This window comes from Ornithodoros turicata, chromosome 1, assembly GCF_037126465.1.
Source record: "Ornithodoros turicata isolate Travis chromosome 1, ASM3712646v1, whole genome shotgun sequence".
NCBI classification, from domain to species: Eukaryota; Metazoa; Arthropoda; class Arachnida; order Ixodida; family Argasidae; genus Ornithodoros; species Ornithodoros turicata.
The window spans coordinates 72,906,345-72,928,748 of NC_088201.1; the positions used below are offsets into that span (position 1 = coordinate 72,906,345).

General features: G+C 45.0%; 1 protein-coding gene across 1 annotated transcript in view; it reads right to left on the minus strand.

The window, feature by feature from the left end:
* Nucleotides 1-7,179: 7,179 nt before the first annotated feature.
* LOC135400791 (uncharacterized) overlaps nt 7,180-22,404 on the minus strand; it is a 41,469-nt gene continuing 26,244 nt past the window's right edge. Inside the window, exons 7-9 of the mRNA XM_064632712.1 lie at nt 19,104-19,225; nt 16,888-16,956; nt 7,180-7,469 (exon numbers count right to left, since the gene is read on the minus strand). Coding sequence (XP_064488782.1) covers nt 7,295-7,469; nt 16,888-16,956; nt 19,104-19,225 — 366 coding nt within the window. The 3' untranslated portion in view covers nt 7,180-7,294. The remainder of the gene's footprint in view (nt 7,470-16,887; nt 16,957-19,103; nt 19,226-22,404) is intronic.

Here is a 22,404-nt window from a genome sequence, read left to right on the forward strand (position 1 = left end):
GTGATAAAACAGTGCGCACGAACCGCGCCACACGCGAGCCGCACGCGGGCCCGTTCTCGCGGTTTGGACACGCGACGCGCGAGATTCCCCGTGCGAGCGCAACGCGGGCCTCGCGGTTTGGACGCGCGCGATCAGTTTCCCCGAGCAGGCGCACTGTTTTATCATCCACCGGAAGCTGCCATTTACGCAATGGTCCAGGGAAAATGGCGGCCGCCCAAACCATGTGATCCCCAGGAGCCACTCACAGCGTCTCCGCTGGCCAGCGCGGGAAAAAAGCTCGGGCCCAGTGCGCATGCTCAGACCGACCTCCTCTCCCAACCTCCTTCCCCTTCTCTCCTCGGGTTTTTCGTCTCTCCTCTCGTCCCCCGACCACCCCAGCCTCGTCCGTTTGTGGTTTGTCTTCGGCGCTTGCTGTCTTGCTGTAGAGCAACGATCATGCTGTCCCAAAGCAAACAATCAAAAAGCGATGGTGTATGACAAATCAACTTTATTTGTCCTCGGGAACTGCCTCGAAAAAGCTACAGTACATATCTTTTTACGTCTTGTAACAGGCTTCACTGGAGCTTTAGGTGCTTCGACATCGAAGGGCAGTTCAAAAGCCAATGCTGAGCTATGTGCGTCGTTGTTGCCGATGGCTGCGGGATAACTAAAACAAAACAAAAATATATTGATGATCCGTAATTCTGCACGAAAATCACTGCTATGATAGGCAATCGATCTTGATTTCGTATTTGAACACCAAGGCATTCGTCACGAATGTTCGTAGATCACAGTGAATGAACGGCTGCGACGCGTATGAGGGGTAGCTAGCATAACCACACATAATTTGATTAATGGCATATCAGAAACGTACAAGTTACGGCAATGCACTACACAATGAAACGCCGCTAACGTACTGAGTGACTCGTACATGTTGAACGTATTACACTTAACGTGATAAACCTGCATTACTTCCTTCAGTCACAAAAAAGTAATCAAACTTGTCTTACCATTCACCTGCAGTACGTCGGAAAGAGTGCAGACTTCCTCTCTGACGATTTCTGCGTCCTTTGGTGGTGCAGGGATTCCATGTCATGTTCGTCTTCCCGCTGTTGTGATGATGAGGTGGATGTGCCATTCCGTTCTCACATTAGCAGTTCGCCACAATCTAAATCTAAAGCATTCAAAGCTCTAAAACTACCCCCTAGCATCTGCGTGCACAACGGTTGCAGTCCGAGAGAACACGCGTGGCCGGACAGACGCGATGTCTCCTCTGTCGTTTTTCTTTCTCCTCCGTTCGACTGCTTCCGTTGAGCGGTTCGCGCGTTCGGATGCTCGCTCCTAAGTCAAATGACTCTCGCCCAATCAGCGCGAAAGAAACTGACGCCAGTTTTTTAGACCAATGAGCATCCAAATATTTATACATATATTGCGCAGCCAATCAGAGATTGTTAGCGTACGCGCGCCGGTGGCGACATTATTTTGGAGGCGGTGCGTTTCGCTTTAGAGCCGGCGGCTGGTTTTATCACTTAAACGGAAGCAGAGCTGACATTGTTGTACCCTGGCGATAAATCTTTTTATTCCAGCGCCAGCAGAATGTATTCCGAAAAGGCTTCGTGTGTGTAAGGTCAGCCCAAGGTGTGTTGATGGGAGCGCACTGCTCTGTTGGGTCTCTATAGTATTCTTGCAAAATATATGGGTGCAAGAAAATAAAAGGAAAACGAAGAAGACAATTCTCTCCTGTATGATGAGCGCTGCGTAGAAGCACGGCACCGTTTTCTTTGTGCAGGTACAGCGAACGTGCATTCCTTTCTTTCTTTTTTGGTTCGCGTCGGTCGAGTGGCGATATCCTATTACATCCGGAACGAGGACCTATCGCTTGCGATCGCATACAAGAGTGAGCCATCTTTTGACGATGGTAGGATAATTATTGACCTGAGGAATAATATGGATTTATGTGGTTGTGAGAATAGACTGTGTAAGTGTGAAAATGTGAGTGTGTGTCTGTGTGTGCGCGCGGGCGCACGCGCTTTCCTGAACCAGGGATCCCACTTGACAAGTAAGTTCTTTGTGTGTGCCTTTTCATGTAACACGAGTGATACATTTATGTACTATTGCGTGGAATAGTGGTTTAAAAAGTAAGGGTAGCAGCGCTTGCATTGCTATCTGTAGGATAGACCGAGAGCGTTTTTAATAGAATTACCTCACGAACCTGGTGAAGTCTTCGTTTTGGGCAGGCTATTTTATGAGAGCCGATCCTGTTGAGATGCATGTGATACGCTTTCCTGAAGCAGCGTGCTTTGTTCTTGTAGTGTGGTTTACGCCTTTATCAATAGAAATGAATAGAAGTGTTTGTTTGTTTGTTTGTTAGTATGTGTCTTTCACGTTCGTAGCGCTGTTCAAGCTTTATTTGCTTTGCAAAAATTCAGGCTTTATGGTATTAAGCTGTTCGAGTAGAAGTGACTTTCCCTGCTCGCTTAAGATAAATTGTGTATCCCTGTCCTGTGCTTTCTTCACGCAGGGACAATGCAAATGAGTATTTAGCATTATGCAATAATTATCTGATAGCAGAAATGGGTGTCTTTGTCACAGTTTATTAGCGTGTGCGTCGTTATTTTATTTTTTCTCTTATAGCTATGCGAGCAAAAGTGCGTGTAATTTTTCGCTCTCTTTCCATTTGCGCACGCCAAAGCACAAGACACAGAACGCCTTTACGGGAACATGATGGCATTCCCACCATATTAATGATTTTCTACCTTGCTTTGCAGTTTAGAACAACTACTACAAAACTATAATTTTATGAGCCCATTAAAATTCTACTTTCTATGGAAACTATAATTGCCCTATTACTTGGATCACTATTAATGAAGCGCTCAAATTTTTTCTCTCTTCCCATTTCAGCCTTGTCATGCAGTGAAGCAGACTCACATCCAAAATAATTAAAATTCCTGGGGTTCTGTCTGCCCCTGATGGGGTGCGGATGTGTGGTTCGTCACTGGTGAATGGTGTTCGACCATGCAGGTGGATTTTGTGACGAGCGGATTTACAATGCGCTGAATGCTGTGAACGTGAAAAATGATGGTGAGTGTCTTTTTCACTCTGTTCAAGTGTCTCTTTGTTTTCCTCTGTTGCCCAACAGTCGTGCGATTTGTCCTGACATGCCCCGATATGCGTGCTTTCCTTTGTTGATGCTTTGTATTTTTTCTTTTTTGACAACGAACATTCTTGTCTTGACGATAGTGCTGCCCTGAGTTCTGCGCTCCTGGTTACCCGTACTCTGTGTTGATTTGTTGAGTGCCTAGTCCTCTTATTAGCCGTTGATGGAGTTATGTGTTAGGATATTTTGTTCTTTTGCAAGTCACATTTAGTAAGACTTTGGAATTCCTACGATCAGCTTTCATGCATGGTGCTCTTCTGCAATAGTTTCCTATTCAATCGTTATAGAAGAATAAAGGAAATAATCTTGGGATAGTGATTCAATAAATAATAAGTCCCCTGTGTCCCCTAGAGTGTACGCGTCCCTGAGCCATGCAGGTGCATGATGACGTCATGCCATGGCTTCATTGCAGATTGACCTTGTCCAGTTGTGTCGACTGTGTGAAAAAAAAAAAACAGTGTAGCCCTGAGACAATAGGATGACGTCACGACCAATGAGAACGGCCAGCAGGGGGCGCAGGAATGCTCTTCTGTCTTAGCCTCTCGGAGGTGGTCGCCCCAGAGGGCACTAGGAGAGCGGCGTCCCAGTCAGTTTCTCGCTGGCTGTCGCGGAGAGCAGTCGCATAGGTCTGCGCTCCTGCTGTGGTGAGCTGATTTGTTGTGTAACTAATGCTTTCGCCAACTTTGTTCCCGCTTTGTTTGCGATTTTCGTGCCAGTGCACGTCGGGTGCTGGTTGCTGTTGTCCGGGCATCCCCACTATTTTCTATCTTCTTCTGCCTTGGGAACGGGAGTAGCGCTGGCGTGATTCTTAATAATTTTGTTGTGAGATTAGTTGAGAAAGTAACCGCTAGGGGGTGCAGCTGTGGGGCTTTATACAGGAGAAAAAAACCATTACGAGTCAGTTGTCTGCCTGGCTGTCAGATAGAGCAGTCGCATTGTTCTGCGCTCCTGTTGTGGTGGGATCATTTGTTGTGTAACTAATTCTATTTTCTTGTTAGCTATTGATGGTTTGCATATTTACCCTTGCTTTCCCAGCCTCTGTATTACGAGTGTTTTTCTCCTTGCATGTCCAGAGCTGTCCTAACTTGCCCAGACATGCCATGATGACGTCACAGCTGACGTCACAGGATGTCCGGAACTGGTGGTCATAGCTGCGATGCTTTGCAACCTGCCTCTGTGCTCCGTCGCCCAGCGACGGTCACCGGCCGTTACGGACCGCTTTCTTCAAGATGGCGTTGTTGATCTTCAACTAAACTCCTTCTCTCCACTCTATCTCTATCTATTTTTTTTATTTTTTATGGACACAGATTGTCGGCAACGCACAGGGTGGTCTGGACACGTCTTAGATGCTCCCCAATTAGTGTAATGACTCCCTAGAGGGTCCTGATTAATGTGGGGGGTCCCAATTAGCTCTAATTGCTAATTAAACGTGTCCAGAAGCCTTGTAGCGTTGCGGACAGTCTGTGTCCAGTAACTACTACTGGTGGATGATCTGGGGGTAAATTGGAGCATCTGGCCGTTGCTACAGAATTAAATGGGCCCCGGCCTCCTACGACCCCCCCCCCCCCCGTACTACTCTTTTGGACTGGCCAGAGCAGGCGACCTCAAAAACAAATAGGAAGCAGAATGGTCATAATCACGTTTGTTTTACACCACGATAATAATCCGCTAGCACCCCTATTTGAAAGGGGAAGGCTGACCGGACCTAAGCAAAAATAACTGTTTCACAGAGTTCACTGTGATGTATACGTGACCCTTACCCCAAACGGCTCACCCACTGGCCCACTCAAGCAAACATCAACATGAAGTTTGGATAGTTCTGTGGGAATGAGGTGTTGAACACTCCCAGCATCCAGCGTCTGCTATGATGGGGTATTTCTGTAAATTCCTCAAACACTACTATTTTGTTATTCTGAATGAAACCTTCCCTGCAGCATATCTACAGCATGTACTCGTAAACACGTTTTTTACACGCTGTTTACGAGTCCCACTGCCCAAACTGCCCAACCTGTGCAAGGCCGTTCTTCAAGCCTACGCTGAAGTAGTTTTCCAATTTTTTTTTTATCAAGGCACTGCGAGTGATGCTAACAGATGCCTACCAGCAAAAGCAGTATGCCATCCATAATTTCAAAGAAGCCTTACTTATAGCACATGTAGTGAATAACGGCAAAGAGAAACAAAAATTCAACAAGAAATCTTTTTGAAACTAAAATCTTTTTTTTTTAATTCTCCGATGCTACATCAGGACAACAGAAAATTTCAGAAAATGCCAGCGCTCCTTGCACACATTGCATCCTGGGAGATTGTCATGAGAAAGGGAAAACAGTCCTCCACGCTTTGTTTTCGCTTGTTTTGCTTTGTTTCCTTGACAACTCGTGGACAAGAGGAGAAATCGAAAAAGTTTGGGGACCTCCTCCTCCTTCCTGATAAGCAAGCTTCCATTGTTCAAAGCGACCCTAAGCTCTCTGGGATTTTCTGAAGTTATTATGACGTTCTGCATAATTTGTAGTGCTCCTGTAATAACGAAGAGTCCTGAAGAAGTCGCATTCACTGCACAACAGCTGTATGTTATTTTTTTTAAATTCCGTGCTAGCCCCGCGAAACAACTGTGGCTACGAATGGCGTACAGACATGGACAGATGGAGAGAGGACAACAAGAAGGAGTAGGGGACAGGGTGTTAGTGTGCGTCCAGGGCTGACTTCACGGGGAACTGTGCTGACATTCGTCTGGAAAGTCTTTGGGAAAACCCCGGGAAAACCACCTCAGACAGCACAGTCGGTGACAGGACTCGAACCCGTGTCACCTCCCAGTCTCGAAGTGGAAAGCGATAATCTTAACCGCTATGCCAGGGGAGCTGGTGTGTATGTTATTATACTTGCAAAATACACAAGTACCAAAAGTAGACATGCTGGCACTGCCCCTGGGACAGATATGAGTATGTATGTATCGTTCAGTGGCGTCAGAAGGTGAGAACTGGGGGACAACCGTCCCCTGATCTCAGGCTGTGGAGGCCTCGCCCCACTCCTGGAAATCGGGAACAAGTCTGGTAGCTGAGCATGGCATCGGGCAAGTCTCGTATTTATCAGAGTTCGAGGTAACTCGTTACTGCAACTAAGTTCCTTTTTTTGGTAACTTGTAACTTAACTCGGTACTTTTGTGCCGTGGTAACTTTCAGAGGAACTCGTTTCTTTTTCAGGTAACTTTGCCAAAGTAACTTAAGCCAAGTTCCAAGTTACTTTTAATTAGCTTTTTACTCGCGTCACACATATTTTCTTGCTTTCTCTCCGGTTCTTTCATGGCATCTTATGCCATAAAACGTGATATTCAATCAATGACAGTATTCTATCCAGGAAGTAAGAACCGCTGCCATTGAAATGAAGCTGAACAATTGTGCGCCCACAGGGACTAAGATGCGAAGCGTTCGAATTGTTGGACATAAATCAAAACGATCTAAGTGGTGTTGCGCTCCTCCGTAGGCCACTCAAGATCTAACTCAACTGCTCACGCATGCTGCACCTGTGTAGTGCTATTTTGGGTCTGAAGTAACTTGGAAGTAACTCGTTCTTTTTTTAAGTAACTCTGTAACTGCGAGTTACACTTCAGGCTGAAGAACTTCGTTATTAACTTCGTTAAATTTTTCACACGGTAACTTAACTTGTAACAAGTTGTTTTTGACGGGTAACTTTTTTATCTATGGTATTTATAGGAGGAAGTTTTTACAGGATTTGCATGTTCACCAGCATGAACTTTGCATACTGCATGTGACGTTTGTTTAGCACTACACCTCTGACATAAAGCACGGAGAAAGAGCAGCCATTTCCCAAGTAACAGAGCGCCGTAAGTAGAAGTTCCTTGACATATCTGGAGTCATTCTGCACTGCGTGTACCATGCATGTGTCATTATATTACGCCGTCTTTCTGCACACAAAGTTCTGACAGTACCAGACTTTCGAACTTCAGCTCGCCCGTCCTGTGATGATGGACTTCCGATGCCCCCAATGTCGTTAACCTTTTCCCCTATGCACAATTCAGAGTTAGAAAGCACATTATTCAAAATGGGTTTATATCCAGTTGAATGAGTATAAAAATACTTTGCAAAACATGTACATAAAAAGAAACCAGCAATAACAGAGAGTAAACATACAGCCAGTTATGACTTAGGAGTAGTACGCCGCCGTGACTCTCCTGATATGATCGGCTTCCGTCTTTAAGCTGCCATATTCCTCAATTTTCTCGAAAATCCAGGACTTGAGCTGCTTAAACTTCTCCAAGGTCTCCTTCATTTCTTTGATATTTTGTTTACAGAATATCATCTTTTTTTTTAGTTCCTTTCTGTAATGGAAATTGAAAAGACATGGTTCATTAATATGATTAAAGGAGCTCGGAACAGGTTCATCAGAATCGCCAAAAACTGTGAAAGCTGTACCCTTCGTCACTCATGCCTCTGTTACGGCAAGCACTGTCATAGAAAATACAGGCAACACGAGTTGCTAGTCTGTTGCATGTTTTCACGAACGCCTCGTTAGCATATATACAATCTTGAAACGGCAACATTCCTTCCAGTTTGAGGAAGGAGTAAAATGTACACACACCCAGAACTGGATAAGACGTATAACGCGGAAAGATTTTATACGGTTCCCACTCAGCTTTGGAACAAAAATTAGAGGCCATTTTTAAGGCTCTGCATCATTTTGCCCAAGATGTAAAACATGATTTATAGCCAAGAGTTCAATATTTCACACATACACACAAGAAAGCTACAGGTATCACACGGCCGAATACCTTGGGACTGTGCAACAGTGATCCGTTCGATACAAGAAACGGTTGCTGAATATAATGAAGGACACCATATATTTCTTGCAATTCTGGTTTACTCTGGCACTCCTGGTGCTAATTCGTGTGGTTTCCAAATTATAGTTCTGACTTTGAACAAACAGAACTTGCACTGCATCTCCGCGAGATTATGAAAAAGATGCAAAATCATGGGTTTCCAGAGGCTGGAAAATTCCAGGGCTTCCGCAGACATGAAAACAGCATTTTTGAATTCCGGGATATTCAAAGACACAGAGTTTCACCCGACGGAATTACTCCATTGCCCAGCAAGGTTGAAGCCATTGTGAATTATCTACAAGTTCAGACGCAACGGCAATTACGACGTTTCATATCAACAGTTTGAAGGATCAATGGGAACCACGATTTTACTTTCATAAAGGGCAGCTATGCTAGGGAAAGGAGATCACAGCGTGAGGGCAGCAAAGGAAAAGCAGGTTGGTCGATACAGCAGTTAGGACCATTGTGGATGCTCCTAGGAGGATACAGGATGACCCATCCTTAAAGGAGCATGGAAATGATCGGAATAAAATATGACGGGAGAAGTAGAAATTACGATTCTGAGCCCTGTGATACATATTCGCATAAAAAGTTTGAGCGTAGCGCGCAATCCTGGAGCGCGAGGGAGCTTTGAATCTTGCGGCAGAAATGCCCCCTCACTCGGCTGCCAGCCGCTGACGTCATATGGCCGTGGCCGTCTTTTTCTTTCTTTTTTGCGATTTCTCCGGCCTCGCAGCGCCGGCAAGCCGACAGAGCAGGAAGCGTTGTTGTTCATCGGACGTCGTAGAAAGGACAGGTGATGAACTGAACACTCTTTAGGCGACACGTCTGCTCTTCTTGACGAAACGTTTTATGGAGTTGGACCCTAAGCTCCGCCAGTTTCGATTTCGCCACACGAATGTACCGGAGGCTGGTAAGTGATGCTGCTAAGTGTGAACGAACATTCGGATTGACATATAGTGCTTCTTCTTGGTTACAAATGCATAGTCATGAAGACGCGGCGCAGTGACCAGTGCTTTCACTTGAAGAGGTCGTCGACCATTATGACTTCTGCGTGTTGTAGTCAACACTACGGGCTCTGAACCGCATGGACACTGGCATCTCCGAGGCGAAAGAGTGGACCGATGAATGCATAGCTGTGTAACATGGCGCTTACCATATCTTACTGATACCAGGAGCGCAACGTCTCCACAAGCACAACAACACGGATACCAAAATAAAGTCAGTAGAGTTCATGTGCTAGCGATCTGTGGGAAACCCCCAAATACATGGCCAAATAAGCATTTTCTTTTTTGAATGGCCATACGCAGCATACAACAATGGAACATGGAATAAATCTCCAACTGACAGGAATGTATTTACCGTAGTCGTATCATATGCTGCACACACAGGCACAATACTGTTCACTAATTAACGACACCTCAGCACAATCGGAACAGAAACCACAACCGCGTACGATCCAGCTCAACCAGGGCCGTCACGGCAACACAGAGGCCTAGCCACACCTTTTACGCTGCCCCCAGTCTTGTTTTATGCAAAACGTACGAGACAAATCATGTAAGAACGCAAGTGAATGTCAAACGCAAATAAGCAGCAGCGTCTCAGTCGGTAAGTCGCCACGATTCCGGAGCTAGCAGACGATTCTGGCGGGGAGCGGACGCTTAAGGTAGCCAATGAAGTGGTCGGCCGCCTGACGTCACCGCACGCCAGAATCGGCTTGAGGGAGACTGTCGCCGCGGAGCGCAATCTTGCAAACTAATTTTCTCGGCAAATTCGCGCTTTTCGAAGGAAATATTTTGCGTGACAGTTTATGAAGGTAGTATGTTCATATCAAGTGGTGAAAAAATATATGTTCCAAATGATTTCCATGCTCCTTTAACGGTGTGGACAGTTCTTGTCATGGACCAGAGTAGTTTACAGTGCTTGCAGGAGTGTGTACGCTATGCATTTTGCTATTTCAGAACTAGGTAGGTTCTTTCCAACACTACAACCACATGTTCTTTCAGATTATTGGGCCTGTGCGAATAGTGATTTTTCAGTTCGTATCGAATACAAATCGAATCGAATACACGACAAATAATGCAGGGTAACCAAAACACAATGTACTTTAATTCAGAAAATACAAATACAACCGTTACTACAGTTCAAGCTGCCCGAATTCTGTCAGTCAGACCTTGCTGCCGTGGAGAAAAACCAACTGTTCGTTCAGGCAAGAGGTCACAACGACGGTTTGTGACAGTGCTGCTGCAGGTAGAGAAAAGTCGTTCGCTGTCAACCTGCGTTGCTGGTATGGAGAGGCCTTTGGGCTGCTCTTGCAAAAAGGGGGTATTTCTGTTTTCCGGTTGTACCCCACCATGATTGACCCTTAGTGGTCTCTTGGGTTTTGGAATAATAAATAAATAAATAAAAATAAAGGATTTTCTTGTCGAGGGAGAAGGGGTGACACCAAGTACTGACACAGCTGGTCATTTATTGGTGCCTCTTGAAGGTACGCACCTTTTGCGTTGCCAGTTGTTCAAAGATGCCCCCACAGCCGACTTCTCTGTGCCTTCTACATTCTCTTGGCGAGCAGGAAGTCTTGCAGGTTCCAAAGGGTCAGAAAAATCTCTCTCAACAGTTGTGCATGTCAGCGTCTTGATGTACCTCTTTTCTGTTCCCGTTAAGAAACAGATATCTTTGAACCTCAGGTCAAGTACAGTAGCTACAAACCAGCTCTGGGTACAAGACCATGACATCCTCAACTGTTCTGGGACAACGAACTTGTATCTCATGTGTAAGTGCTGTACAAGCTCTTTCCTCCATGTCGACCCTATCATCCCAGAACAAGTTCATTTTCATGGCCTTCATGTGGGGCCGAGACAACAAGAAGCTGTATTCTACGTCGTCCATTACCAATGCCATGGCGTGCATAACTCGATTTATATACGCCAGTTGCCCATTCTCGTAAATTCCGGCAAGCCGTATCGTAACCTGGACGACCATTGGATGTCCGATGAATACCTTGTTAGCCCTTACAAGGCTTCGATTTACAATGCTGACTGTTGCCCCACTGTGCACCAGGACTTTCGTTGGCCATCCATCGACCAGCATCGGGACATATACGAGCTTCTGATTAAGGAGTGGAGGAGTTGTCTTGTAACTGGGGAATTTTGTTTTTAAGGATACTAGTTGCAAGTTCTTTCCAAAGGTGGCACTTTCATTATCTCCACATGCCAGTTCTTTTTCAAGTACGTGTACACTGTGCACACAGTGCAGAAGAGGGATAACTTCTGATAGTGTGGGATATGTCGCAGAGCATGCGGACGTTGTGGCTTCGTTGATTGGCTTCAAGACAGACACATAAGCAGATGCCTTCTGCCACTCTGCAGCAGTAAGGGTCTCGTGAGCACCAGTGGAAGCAAGGTGCACAGCAATAACGGCTCGGAAAGCCGAAAGACGTCCGAAAGACGTGACAGCATGAGGAATTCACTGCTCCAGCGTGTGGGCACATCTTGAACCCCTTCGAGTTCTTTTACACCCATTGCCTTTTGAATGTTATGCAGTTTTGCTCTAGCATGAGAACTTCTCTTATAGTACCCAACAATTGCCCTGGCCTTTGAACAAATGTCCTGAAATCCAAGTGTGGTGTTCTTCGCATCATGCACGCAAGGTTGTAACGTGTGCGCAAAGCAGGCTACGCTCGTCCACTTGGTGTGGGCGATAGCGGCAACGAAACTGCGCGCATTGTCCGTGACAACGTAGCCAGGAAGAGACACGTGAATGTGCCATTCTTCGATGACGATTTCGAGTAAAGTCTTCGCTGCCGAGTGCTCAGCCTTCATATGTCGGCACGCTATCACGAAATTCCGCAGCGTGAAACCTTGTTGTACGAGGGGCGTTCAAGTCAAACCGGGACTTTCTGTCCCCTGAGTGTACAAATGGCTCAAGCTACTTGTTTTTTGTCATTTTCACGCGCGACACTCCTCCGCGTTCACCACGTGGTGGTCCAAAGTTTGGGCAAAACAGAAGACACGTGCTGGACAAGATGGCCGACAACGAGGAGAGTGCGCACATCGAACAGCGAATTGTCATGAAGTTTCTCGTGAATGAATACGTAAAGTCATCTGAAATTCACAGAAAACTTCAGGCTCAGTATGGTCACGATACACTTAGCCGCAGCGTTTGAGTGGTGAAAACGGTTCCGAGACGGCCATACATCAGTGCTGGGCGATCCCGGCCGGGGCAGCTCAGAGCCTAGTGCCAGAGTTCCTGAGAACATCCAACCTGTGGAGCACCCGATCCTCAAGGACCGACGGATAACATGTCTCGATATCAATAGTGCGTATATTGCTATAAATAGTGCATATTACTGCCAGGTTCTCGGGGATGTGCATAAGGTGCTGAAGCAAAAGTGGCCGGACCTCATCACCAAAGGAGTTCTCCTACAGGACAATGCACGCCCGCATACCGCGCATCTCACGACATGCACCTTACAGGAGCTTGGCTAGGAGTTGCTCCCACATCCCCCCTTACAGTCCAGACCTCGTTCCCAGCGATTTCCATCTCTTCGGGCCACTGAAGGCGTTCCTTGGGAGCCGCCACTTCAGCTTCGACGACGACGTCAAGAATATATGGTCCGATCATGGCTGCTACGCGCCGGTAAGGATTTTTACGCCGCTGGCATCCAAGCCCTCCTGAAACGCTGGGACATGAGCATTAGTGCAGCTGGGGATTACGTTGAAAAATAAAAATAATTTCTCCTCTGCAAGTTCATTTTACTTTTGCGAAAAATGAAAAGCCCCGGTTTGACTTGAACGCCCCTCGTAGTACCCATGAAGCGTTAGGGAAACATAACTGTCTCCGGCTCTTGAGGTCCAGCCGTCTGTTGTAATGGCATAGCAGAACACAGACTCTTCAAAGATCGAACGCAGTTCACACTCCACGCACTCTTTAGCTTTCTCAGACATTTCTGGCACGATGGGTCTTGAGAAAGTCGTACGTGCTGGCACAACATATTCGGGAACAACGCAGTTCAAAAGACTCCTGAACGCCTGTTCTTCAACAATACTGTAGGAGTGCATGCCTTTTACAATGAACGAGGCAACCTTCTCTGTTATCAAACGTGCCCGCGAGGAATTCGGTGCTAGTTTCGGTTTGAAACCACTGAATGACGCAATGTCGTCTTGCGCGTGCAGCTTCTTCACTGCGGGATGAACGGTGCAGTTTGCGACTTCAAACCTTTAAAGCATTCAAACTCGGCAGGATGTCGTCTTAAATGGTTCAGAAGCGGAGTTGTTTTCGCTGTCGGCGGTTTTAACGAGGTGCCGCACGTTGAGCACTTTGACTCTCCATTACACCGCACGAAAAACTTCCAAATGAGGCTCCTTCGAGCCCCATCCCGTTCATCAGTAGCAGTTACCGCTCAAGTCAGCAAGAAACCACCGATCACACTTACAAGTTACAGCATGCGGGTTGACCGGACACAGATGCAAAGGCAACTTTCAGCAGTCAGTGAACAGACGCGTGTGCTTGTCGCCAGACACGGCGTGTGCACAGCAGTTCTCGCGACGGCGATGAGACCATCTCGGAAAACAGCTTTGGCAGTTGTTCCTTTCAGCGATTTCTCCCCAAACATTTTGTACGTAAATTGAAGGATTGACGTGCGTTTTTCAATTGATGTTACAAAGGCAAACTGATTACATGTGCACAGCGGTCATTTTGATATAGACAACGTGCATTATTCGAAAAAGTTATTCGAAGCTATATTTGAATATCGCTATTCGATTTCGAATTTAATATACAGTTATTCGATTCGATATTCGAAAATTTTGAATATTCGCACAGGCCTACAGATTATCGTTTATGCATACATACTTATGTTTTCGTGATTCATGTATTTTTTAAAATTGGGTTTTTATTTCAGGAGCTGTACAACGGTAAAATTGGGCGATACAGTAAAACCTCGTCAAGTCAACCCCAGATAATTCCGAAATTCGGATAATTTGGACTGTCCGCACAGTACCGGCAATCATACAGAGGTATAAGAATGGACGCTCGCTAATTCGGAAGCATCTGGAGCGATTAGGGATAATTCGGCACTCCTGACATTTGCTTGCAGGTCCCATGGAGTAAAGGTGCATGAACCTGACAAGATGCTTTAAGTGGTGGCACCAGTAAACAGCAGCAAAGTGACCTGATGAAGCACCTATCGTCATCACTATGATCATTGCCGTCACGTGGTGCCTGCCCTTCGGCATTTGGCATAAATACCTCAACATGTGTTTGCACACCTTTGTGTGTTTGGTCTCTGCGGTCTCGTGAAACTGCTGTTGGCACTGCAGTTTCGTGTACCGAGCGAGCCGTGAGGCGAAAAGGCTGGTGTGGATGAGGATGACGATCGAAATTTTGAAAGTTTTCTGCCCGCTGCAGTGCAGCTTTCGGATTACTTTGCTATCGACGAGAGAGTCGCCGCAGCCGGGCTGTTGATGACGCCCTGGGCATCAATGCGCCACGCTGCATAGAACAACGAATGTGAGTGGGAGAAACATAACGTTCCGCCTCTCTCATAACGTTCCACGCCCCGTGTACTCACACGGGCGACATGCTCACAGAATATTCAGCTGGAAGAAAAAGCGAAAACACTGTTCACAGAGCCGAAGTTCCATCTGATGTTATGTTGAGCATTCATACGGTGCGGAATATCGGGACCGACGTACCGCGCATTTAGCAGACGACACTTAGCAGACAACACCGTCAGTGTGTTTCCCTCTCATTTGCTACGGAATATCTTGTGGCTGTGTAGCAGGATATTCCCCACAGTTAGCAGTGCATGACGTTGAGCGCTCGCGCTCACGTGACAGCAGAAAGCTATGACGCTTTTCGCATCTTCCGCTTCTGGGGGAATGTCGCTCATGTGAATACACGAGCCATTGCACCATCCAAGAAGCTGCAGAGGATCTTGCCATCCTCGAGGACTTTTGCAACGGTACACTCGAAAGCGTTCAGGCGCACGAGAACCTATCCGTGACTGTTTTCAACGTGCAGATTTTGTCCCGAAAGCAAACAATGATTACGCATTTTTTTTTCTAAATAAACCTGCGCTGACATAGGCAGATGTAACTTCGTTATTACGACATTCACATACTTCGGATGTTGGTCATAGGTCCAGTGAGATCCGAATTAACGAGGTTTTACTGTAATGGGTGGAAAATTTTAAAAAAAGCATACTCCTCGCATTTTAGATGAATATGTGGTGAACAGCAGCCGTGTTGAATGTGCAGCGCTTAGCATCGTCCAATACCTTTATTGGTGGCAGAATTTGCCCTCTGACAAGTTCGTTTTCGGGGTTTCTTCCTAAGTGACGATGACTCAAATCAGAGGGGCAAAACGGTTTATACCGGGCTTAAATGAGCACAGAAGGCGCTTCAGTCACAACCATTTTTTTAAACCAAGCCGTTAACCTGACTGCTACAACACACCATGCGAACTGATTCACTCGACAGATGCATACATATCGCGGAATTCGATTTTGAAAATCGCGACCGCGTGCAACAGTGGCAATGCCTACAACTAGCCGCCAGAGTCACTTTGACGTCATGGCGGTGCAACCTGCTAACTGGTTCGCTTGCTTGGAGAAGCGTCGTCTGCTACACAGAGACAGAACTGGCAGCAGAAAAGAAAAAGAAAAAAAAAACTGCGAAAAGTGCCGACTGGAGCGCGGTCTCTTTTGTAACCATGATGACATCACAATCATCCTCCTCCTCGTTTCGGCCTGCAGAGTGAGTCGAGCGGGAACGCGCGTGTCGATGTTCGGGGGCATTTTATCCCAGGTAAAATACAGAGTACAGAGAATTTTTTTTTTTTTTTGTTAGTTGTCACATCAAATTACGTCCTTTTGTAGTTCGCCAGAAACAGAAAATCTTTTGGATAGCTTTCTGGGCTCCTTTAACCCTAAAACACAAGGCACCTGCCCATTTGCCCAATGCACTGTACACAACAACTAAGAGATATAGAGTAAATTACTAATTTATTACAGAGTACAGAGGGTTGTGTATTAGGTCCTTGTTAGGATTAAATTCCTTCAGGATTAAACCCAGTAAAACTCCCAAAAAATAACTTTGCAAAGTGCCCATTCAGCCACTAATACAAACACTAGAGGACGCTAAGCACTGCACATTGAGCACGGGTCTACCACATCCTGTGTTCATCAAAAATGCTAGAAATGCTCTTTTTTATTGTCTACCTGAAAATCTGCTTTTCCACACAATTGCACCCAATTTTACCTTCTTTCACGGCTCCCGAAATAAAACCCTATTTTTACCCCAGAATTTATAAAAACACAGAAACTGAAATATAAGGCCATATAAGTATGATGCTTGCCACATACAAAAGGCGATACAGGATGCCTGAAAGAGTTGAGGGGAGAGAGCTCACGTTCCACCAAATAAGCAACCAAAGTAACCCACCTAAACCCACCTTTCAGAGAGCATGGTAGGTGATATGAAAGTACAGGAGCAGGAACTTTCCCAGCAACCCCTACCCTAAGATCTTGCAACCCCCCCCCCCCCCAAAAAAAAAAAAAAAACGTTCCAGGAAGTTTAAAAGGCCAGAAAAGCAGCACATATGGGTGTCCCCCACCCTACCCCTTATGGGACACCATTAGGTACATCAAACCTAACAAAGCTGGCTCTGTTAATAAAAATTATACATTACCCATTTTTTTTGTAAACAACCAAGAGAAGATCCTACCATGGAATGGGAACCCGATAGCTTCTATCCATAGCCCTCCTATGTGACCTCGTGAACGTACACAACATTTCTAAATCCTTTTTCATTCAGTACATACATCTTTCTTACTAAGCAAGGCAACTCAATTCAGGGAGCAGGAAATAAAACACCTTGTGCCCATTTTGTGCAGAGATTATATTACAGAGCACAATACCTTATGTGTGCAAGAGCTTCCACTTTCTCCTTGGAGTAGATGTCAACATACAGTTCATCACAGGTTAAACTGCAAAAAAGCAAGATGCAGGTTTGCTATGGTAAGACTCATAGATTGAGAAGCTACCCATGAAAAAGAACTTGAACAAGTTAAGTTACTGTGTGAAAAATGTAACTAAGTTTATAATGAAGTTCTTCAGCCTGAAATGTAACTCGCAGTTACAGAGTTACTTAAAAAAAAAGAACAAGTTACTTCCAAGTTACTTCGGACACAAAACAGCATTACGCAGGTGCAGCACGCGTGAGCAGTTGATTTAGACCTTGAGTTGCCTGCTGAGGAGTGCAACACGATTATATTGTTTTCGTTTATATCCAACAATAGACCTCTCCCTGTTTGTAAACAAATGACGCCATAATGTTCGACAGTGCCACAAATCTGGTAGAGTTGAACTATGCTCGAGCTAGAGGTGGACAAGGTCGCACCCGAAAGCCATGGTCATGAGGAGATTACAATGGTCCCTGAAAGGGACGCGACCTTCGGTCCTACTTTTCTTTCGATAGGAGGCAGCGAACAAGTGCCCTTTCGTGGAACCCAGCCCACTCCTTCAGATTTCTTTCGGTTTCAGTCTGTCTACATGGTGCCAACGTCATGATGATGTTTCTCTGGTACAGGTCGATTCAAATGCTTTGCATCTTACTCCCTGTGGGCGCACAATGGTTCATCTTCATTTCAATGGCAGCGGTTCATATTTCCTGAATAAAATACTGTCATTGATTGAATATCATGTTTTATGGCAAAAAATGCCATGAAGGAACCGGAGAGAAAGCGAGAAAATATGTGCGTGTGAGTGAAAAGCGAATGAAAAGTAACTTGGAACTTAACTTAAGTTACTTTTGCAAAGTTACCTGAACAAGGAACGAGTTCCTGTGAAAGTACCGAGTTAAGTTACAAGTTACCAAAAAACGGAACTTAGTTACAGTAATGAGTTACCTCGAACTCTGGTAAGACTCCCTTTAAGAATCCCATAAAAATAACTTGCATGAAATTGATATGCAATGGAAATTTTGTATAGTAAAGTTGGTTGGACTGCAAGAAAACTTTGCTAATCAGTAGCTCATGGTTGGGGTTTCAACACATGGGGCCACATTTTTACATTACTACAGCTCTATCTGCATGCAGGTTCACTGTATAAAAATTCTACTGGCATGAGATATTCCATAAACATCCTTACCATGAGCTCATGCAAGCTCTGCATTGTTAAAGGGGCACTAAAATGCAAAAACAAGTTCATTTCAAATTACGTTACACACTATGTTAATTTCATACTTGTTATCATAATTCAAAACTTCGACTCTGTTACGAAGCTACAATCAAAATTATATCGGACTCTTTTCTTCGGCGCTCAGCAGTGAACGACGCTTCAGCTTGTGCATTGGCGTTTTTAGTCCAAGATGCATGTGACACGCCATGGAATAGTCCCGGTGAAAAATGTAGTGCGCATTGCAAAGTGGACTGGCGTCGCTGTCCGAAAGACGTGAAGATAAATGTTGTCAGTGGAACATTCACAAAAACTGTCGTGGGCTACAATTCAGTGAATCGTTATTGAAAAATGCAGCAGTGTGCATCATGCTGCGCATATATGGAACACTACGATTGGACCCGTTCCAATCCACACACACACGACAGGTTTCCATTTTTCACTTTTGCCACTGGCAGTCATGTCTTTAATCCGCTTCCTGTTCTTGACTAGAACTGACGTCGTTGCTGGCGAGACACCGAACTCATCCGCAATTTGTTTTCGCATTCATGACACTTTCATTCTTTACAAAAAAAAAAAAAAAGAACACATGCAAACCGCACAGCACAAGTGACACAAACGTGCAGAGGCGCCATTGAAGGCAGCAGTGGCAATGACGGCACATGCAGCACCACCACTAAACAGAGTTCTCTCCATGCCTTGTTTTGGCATTGTGGTCTGTTTCTCCTGCTCCCATGCCTCTTACGGTAGCGACCACACCAAATAATATTTGTTATAACCGGTATCTTGAGTCGTTGTGGTTTACGATATCCAAGCCATACACCGTACAATAATTCAGCCAGGACTGGTGCTTGCATTTACAATAACCAGGTTTTTACTAAAAGCGGAGTTACAATAACGGGGTTCTACTGTAGGTGTGTGTGGACAGCGCATACATGTGGATATGATCCCAACTGACCTCATTTTGGCTAAGAAGCAGACAGTCTCATCCCTCAGACATTCTGCCTCAGTTCCTAGACATTCGAGAGCTGCGGAGGAGACTGGGGCCTCGACATTACTCTTCAGATGGTCTTCCAACACCTGTTATTAACAAGCCAGAAGTAGTAAATAAAATAAAACAGAAAATAAAGCACATACAATCGTGTAACTTTTGCGAAGTATCTGAGCTGTAAAATTTTATAGCATGCACCATTTGTGGCTTGCAAACAGTGTGACTCAAACTTTGTGGAAATATGCTTCACTGGAAAAAAGAAAAGAAAACGGGTAATTCAGAAGGTAAAGACCGCTTACGCATAATTGCTATGCAAATCATTCTCTTTCCCAAATTGAAGGTTGATCTGTTTTCCTAACCTGTGTTCATGGTGTTCTGAAAGTCATGTGCCTTTTCTGCATTTTTTTGTGAATGCTGCATGCCATTAAAATGAAGTCTACTGTACAAAATCCTGCCACCCATGAAGCATGGAGTGCTATTCCATTCTTGAATCTCCAGAAAGTGGATGCTCGGATATTGATCGGCAGTATTAACAGCTGACATGCTGTGATACAGTAATTAATGAATGGGATGTGGGAAAGTGGTGTGAAAGGTTTAGTATTGGATAAACAAACATGCATGACGAAGTTCGACCAGAGCACCCACTACTTGTCACACAAGACCTGAAGCATGCTGTGAACGACAAAAACGTGCAAGACAAAAACGTAACTCTTGATGAGTTGCATATTGTTTTCCCAAACGTTAACGTATTGTGTTTAAAAATATAGAGGGTGTTCATTTTTATCAGTAATATATTTTTTATTTAAAAACTTACATAAACTAGAGAGATGCCATTTATGCAGTTCAGTTATATGGCCAGGCGGACATCCTCTAGAAGAGAGTATGTAACTACAAGATGACTAATTACACCTAAAATTCATTAATGAACTCTTTCATTAGGGTACATCAGGCAAAAGCCATATACTAGCAGAATGGGGCACAATCATCACTGAAAGCCATTCCATCTTTTAAAAATGGTGAAACGAGCATGTGCTGTGAAATATCCATAAGATGATTTCACATCAGAGTCAGGCAAGGTGGTCCAATTCCTCTCCGATTTTTGTCTTTGAGACATATATCAAAGCCTAGCCTTTAGGAAGCCTATTGGCAGTGAAAGTAATTGAAAATAGTTGGCAATTATTTTTTAATGAATTACCATTCAGATGCAGACGTTTCAACCACAGCGCTTCTTATGAAGTTTGATGCTGCATATCTTCGAAACCATTGAACATATTTAGCCAAACGTTTTTTCGCATACTGTCAGCGGTGGGCCGTATTCTATCTTAGGTTCAGAATATTCCAAGGTCTGCCTTTGTCCAGTTAAAAAATCGCAAAGTTGCCTCATTTCTAAAATTTGGCACTTTTTTGGCACCCCACTGATATTCTTTCAGTTATGATACCTAAAGGTAATTTATATCATTGTGTTCGCTTCAAAGTGCCCTTTCTTCTCGTAGCAAGCACATCATTTTGTGATTTGGGGATATGCGCCCAATGGCCGTTTCGTGAAGGGTGCCTCGAAGCGTTCTGGCGCATCTACTGGCACTAGCAAAATCGAGTTTGAGCACAGCTTCGCAATTCACCGTCCAAGGGCCTCGGGCGTGTATGATTACTCATTTATGATGTGGAATGAACGTTTTCCATGCCCAGTAGCCATTCCATGCCCTAGAGCTGTTCTTTATTACCTGGAGCTCGCTCCAAAGTGCACTGTTACGTGAAAAAAAGGCCAAATAGGGCTTTGAGAACATTTATTCAACAAACGATATTCACGTTAAAGAGAAAACAAATTACAGACTGTACAGAAACATGATATGTGTGGGTTCTGTATAGGAGGAGGAGGAACGTACAATTTGTGACTGGTGAAGACGGAGACCGAAGAGAACTGCGAGTGCGACAAAGAAAGACTCACTGCCAACATCATTGAAGTCTGGCTGGATTGAAAATTGGCCCATCGCATCAACAATTACCTACATGTCCAATGGGGCAGTTGCCCATTTGAAGAATCTGTACGGGCTGTACAAACTTTTAAATACACCAAAATGGGTATTCACTGCAACCAGGTGTGACAAGAGTGCATGCGACGGAGTCGGAGGGGTTGTTAAGAGGGCATACCAGTCCAATTTTTGAACAACCAGATGGTGCCACGCATTTGCTGTGCCAGAATATCCAATCCAATCCAATCCAGCCTTGCCACGACATTCAATGTCCGCAACACTGTACTACAAGCTTAGGTCCAATGCAGCAAAAGCTATCAGAAGTGCGCCCAATTTCGTTACTTGCCTCACCCTGAAACTCACCAACATCGGCGTGCTTCACCTGTCATCATGAAGCATCAAGACGTATCACATCACCAAGAAGGAAGAATAGAAAAACCTCCCACTGGTGTCAGGCATACACTCGTCTCATGTCTGGATATAGGTAAAACAAATCACGATGGCGTCCATAAACTGTTCATAGCTAGGACGTGCAAGAGCCAATAGAGAAAGTGCTTTTGTATCGAACCTTCTCTGTCACGCCCGCAGTCCTGCTCGGTCTCATCTTCACCAGTCACAAATTGTACCTTCTTCCCACACAGAACTCGCACATATCATGCTTCTGTGCAGCCTCTTCAATCTTTTCTCTTCAAAGTTGAAGTCGTTTGTTAAATAAATGTTCTCAAAGCCCTATTTTGCCTTTATTGCACATAACAATGTACAGTGAAACCCGCGTATAACGATATTGACGGTAATCGCGAATTCCATCGTTATACGGGGTACATCGTTAAACGAGGGCTGACCTCAATAGCGCGTCCCCGAAAAGTCGAGCGCCACCCGGCGTGTAGCAAAAGAAAAAGAAACAGATGCTAAAAGAAAAAAAACGCGAAGCTGTGTGACATCGCAGAGGCTTGGGAAAACAGCGATTAGAACTCGTGGAGGGAACCAGACAACATAGCAGGACAACTTCTGGCAACACTACACGTCACCATTCCGCAAGTCGGCTTCACCTAACGCCTGCGTACTCTAGGAGAAGCTCGCTTTAGAACACGGTCGTGCTACTCGCGTTTGGAACGCACGTGCTAGGCCTTTTGAATCATCTAGCGAATTTGAGCAGCATTGGCCAAATGCGGAGACATAAAAGCGTTACCACCTACCTCTTTCACTGACAGTATTGGAAACTGAACAGACGCTGCTATTTTCTTGCCTCAATTTTTATTTTGGTTTAATTATTTTGATGTGAATTTCGGATTATACGA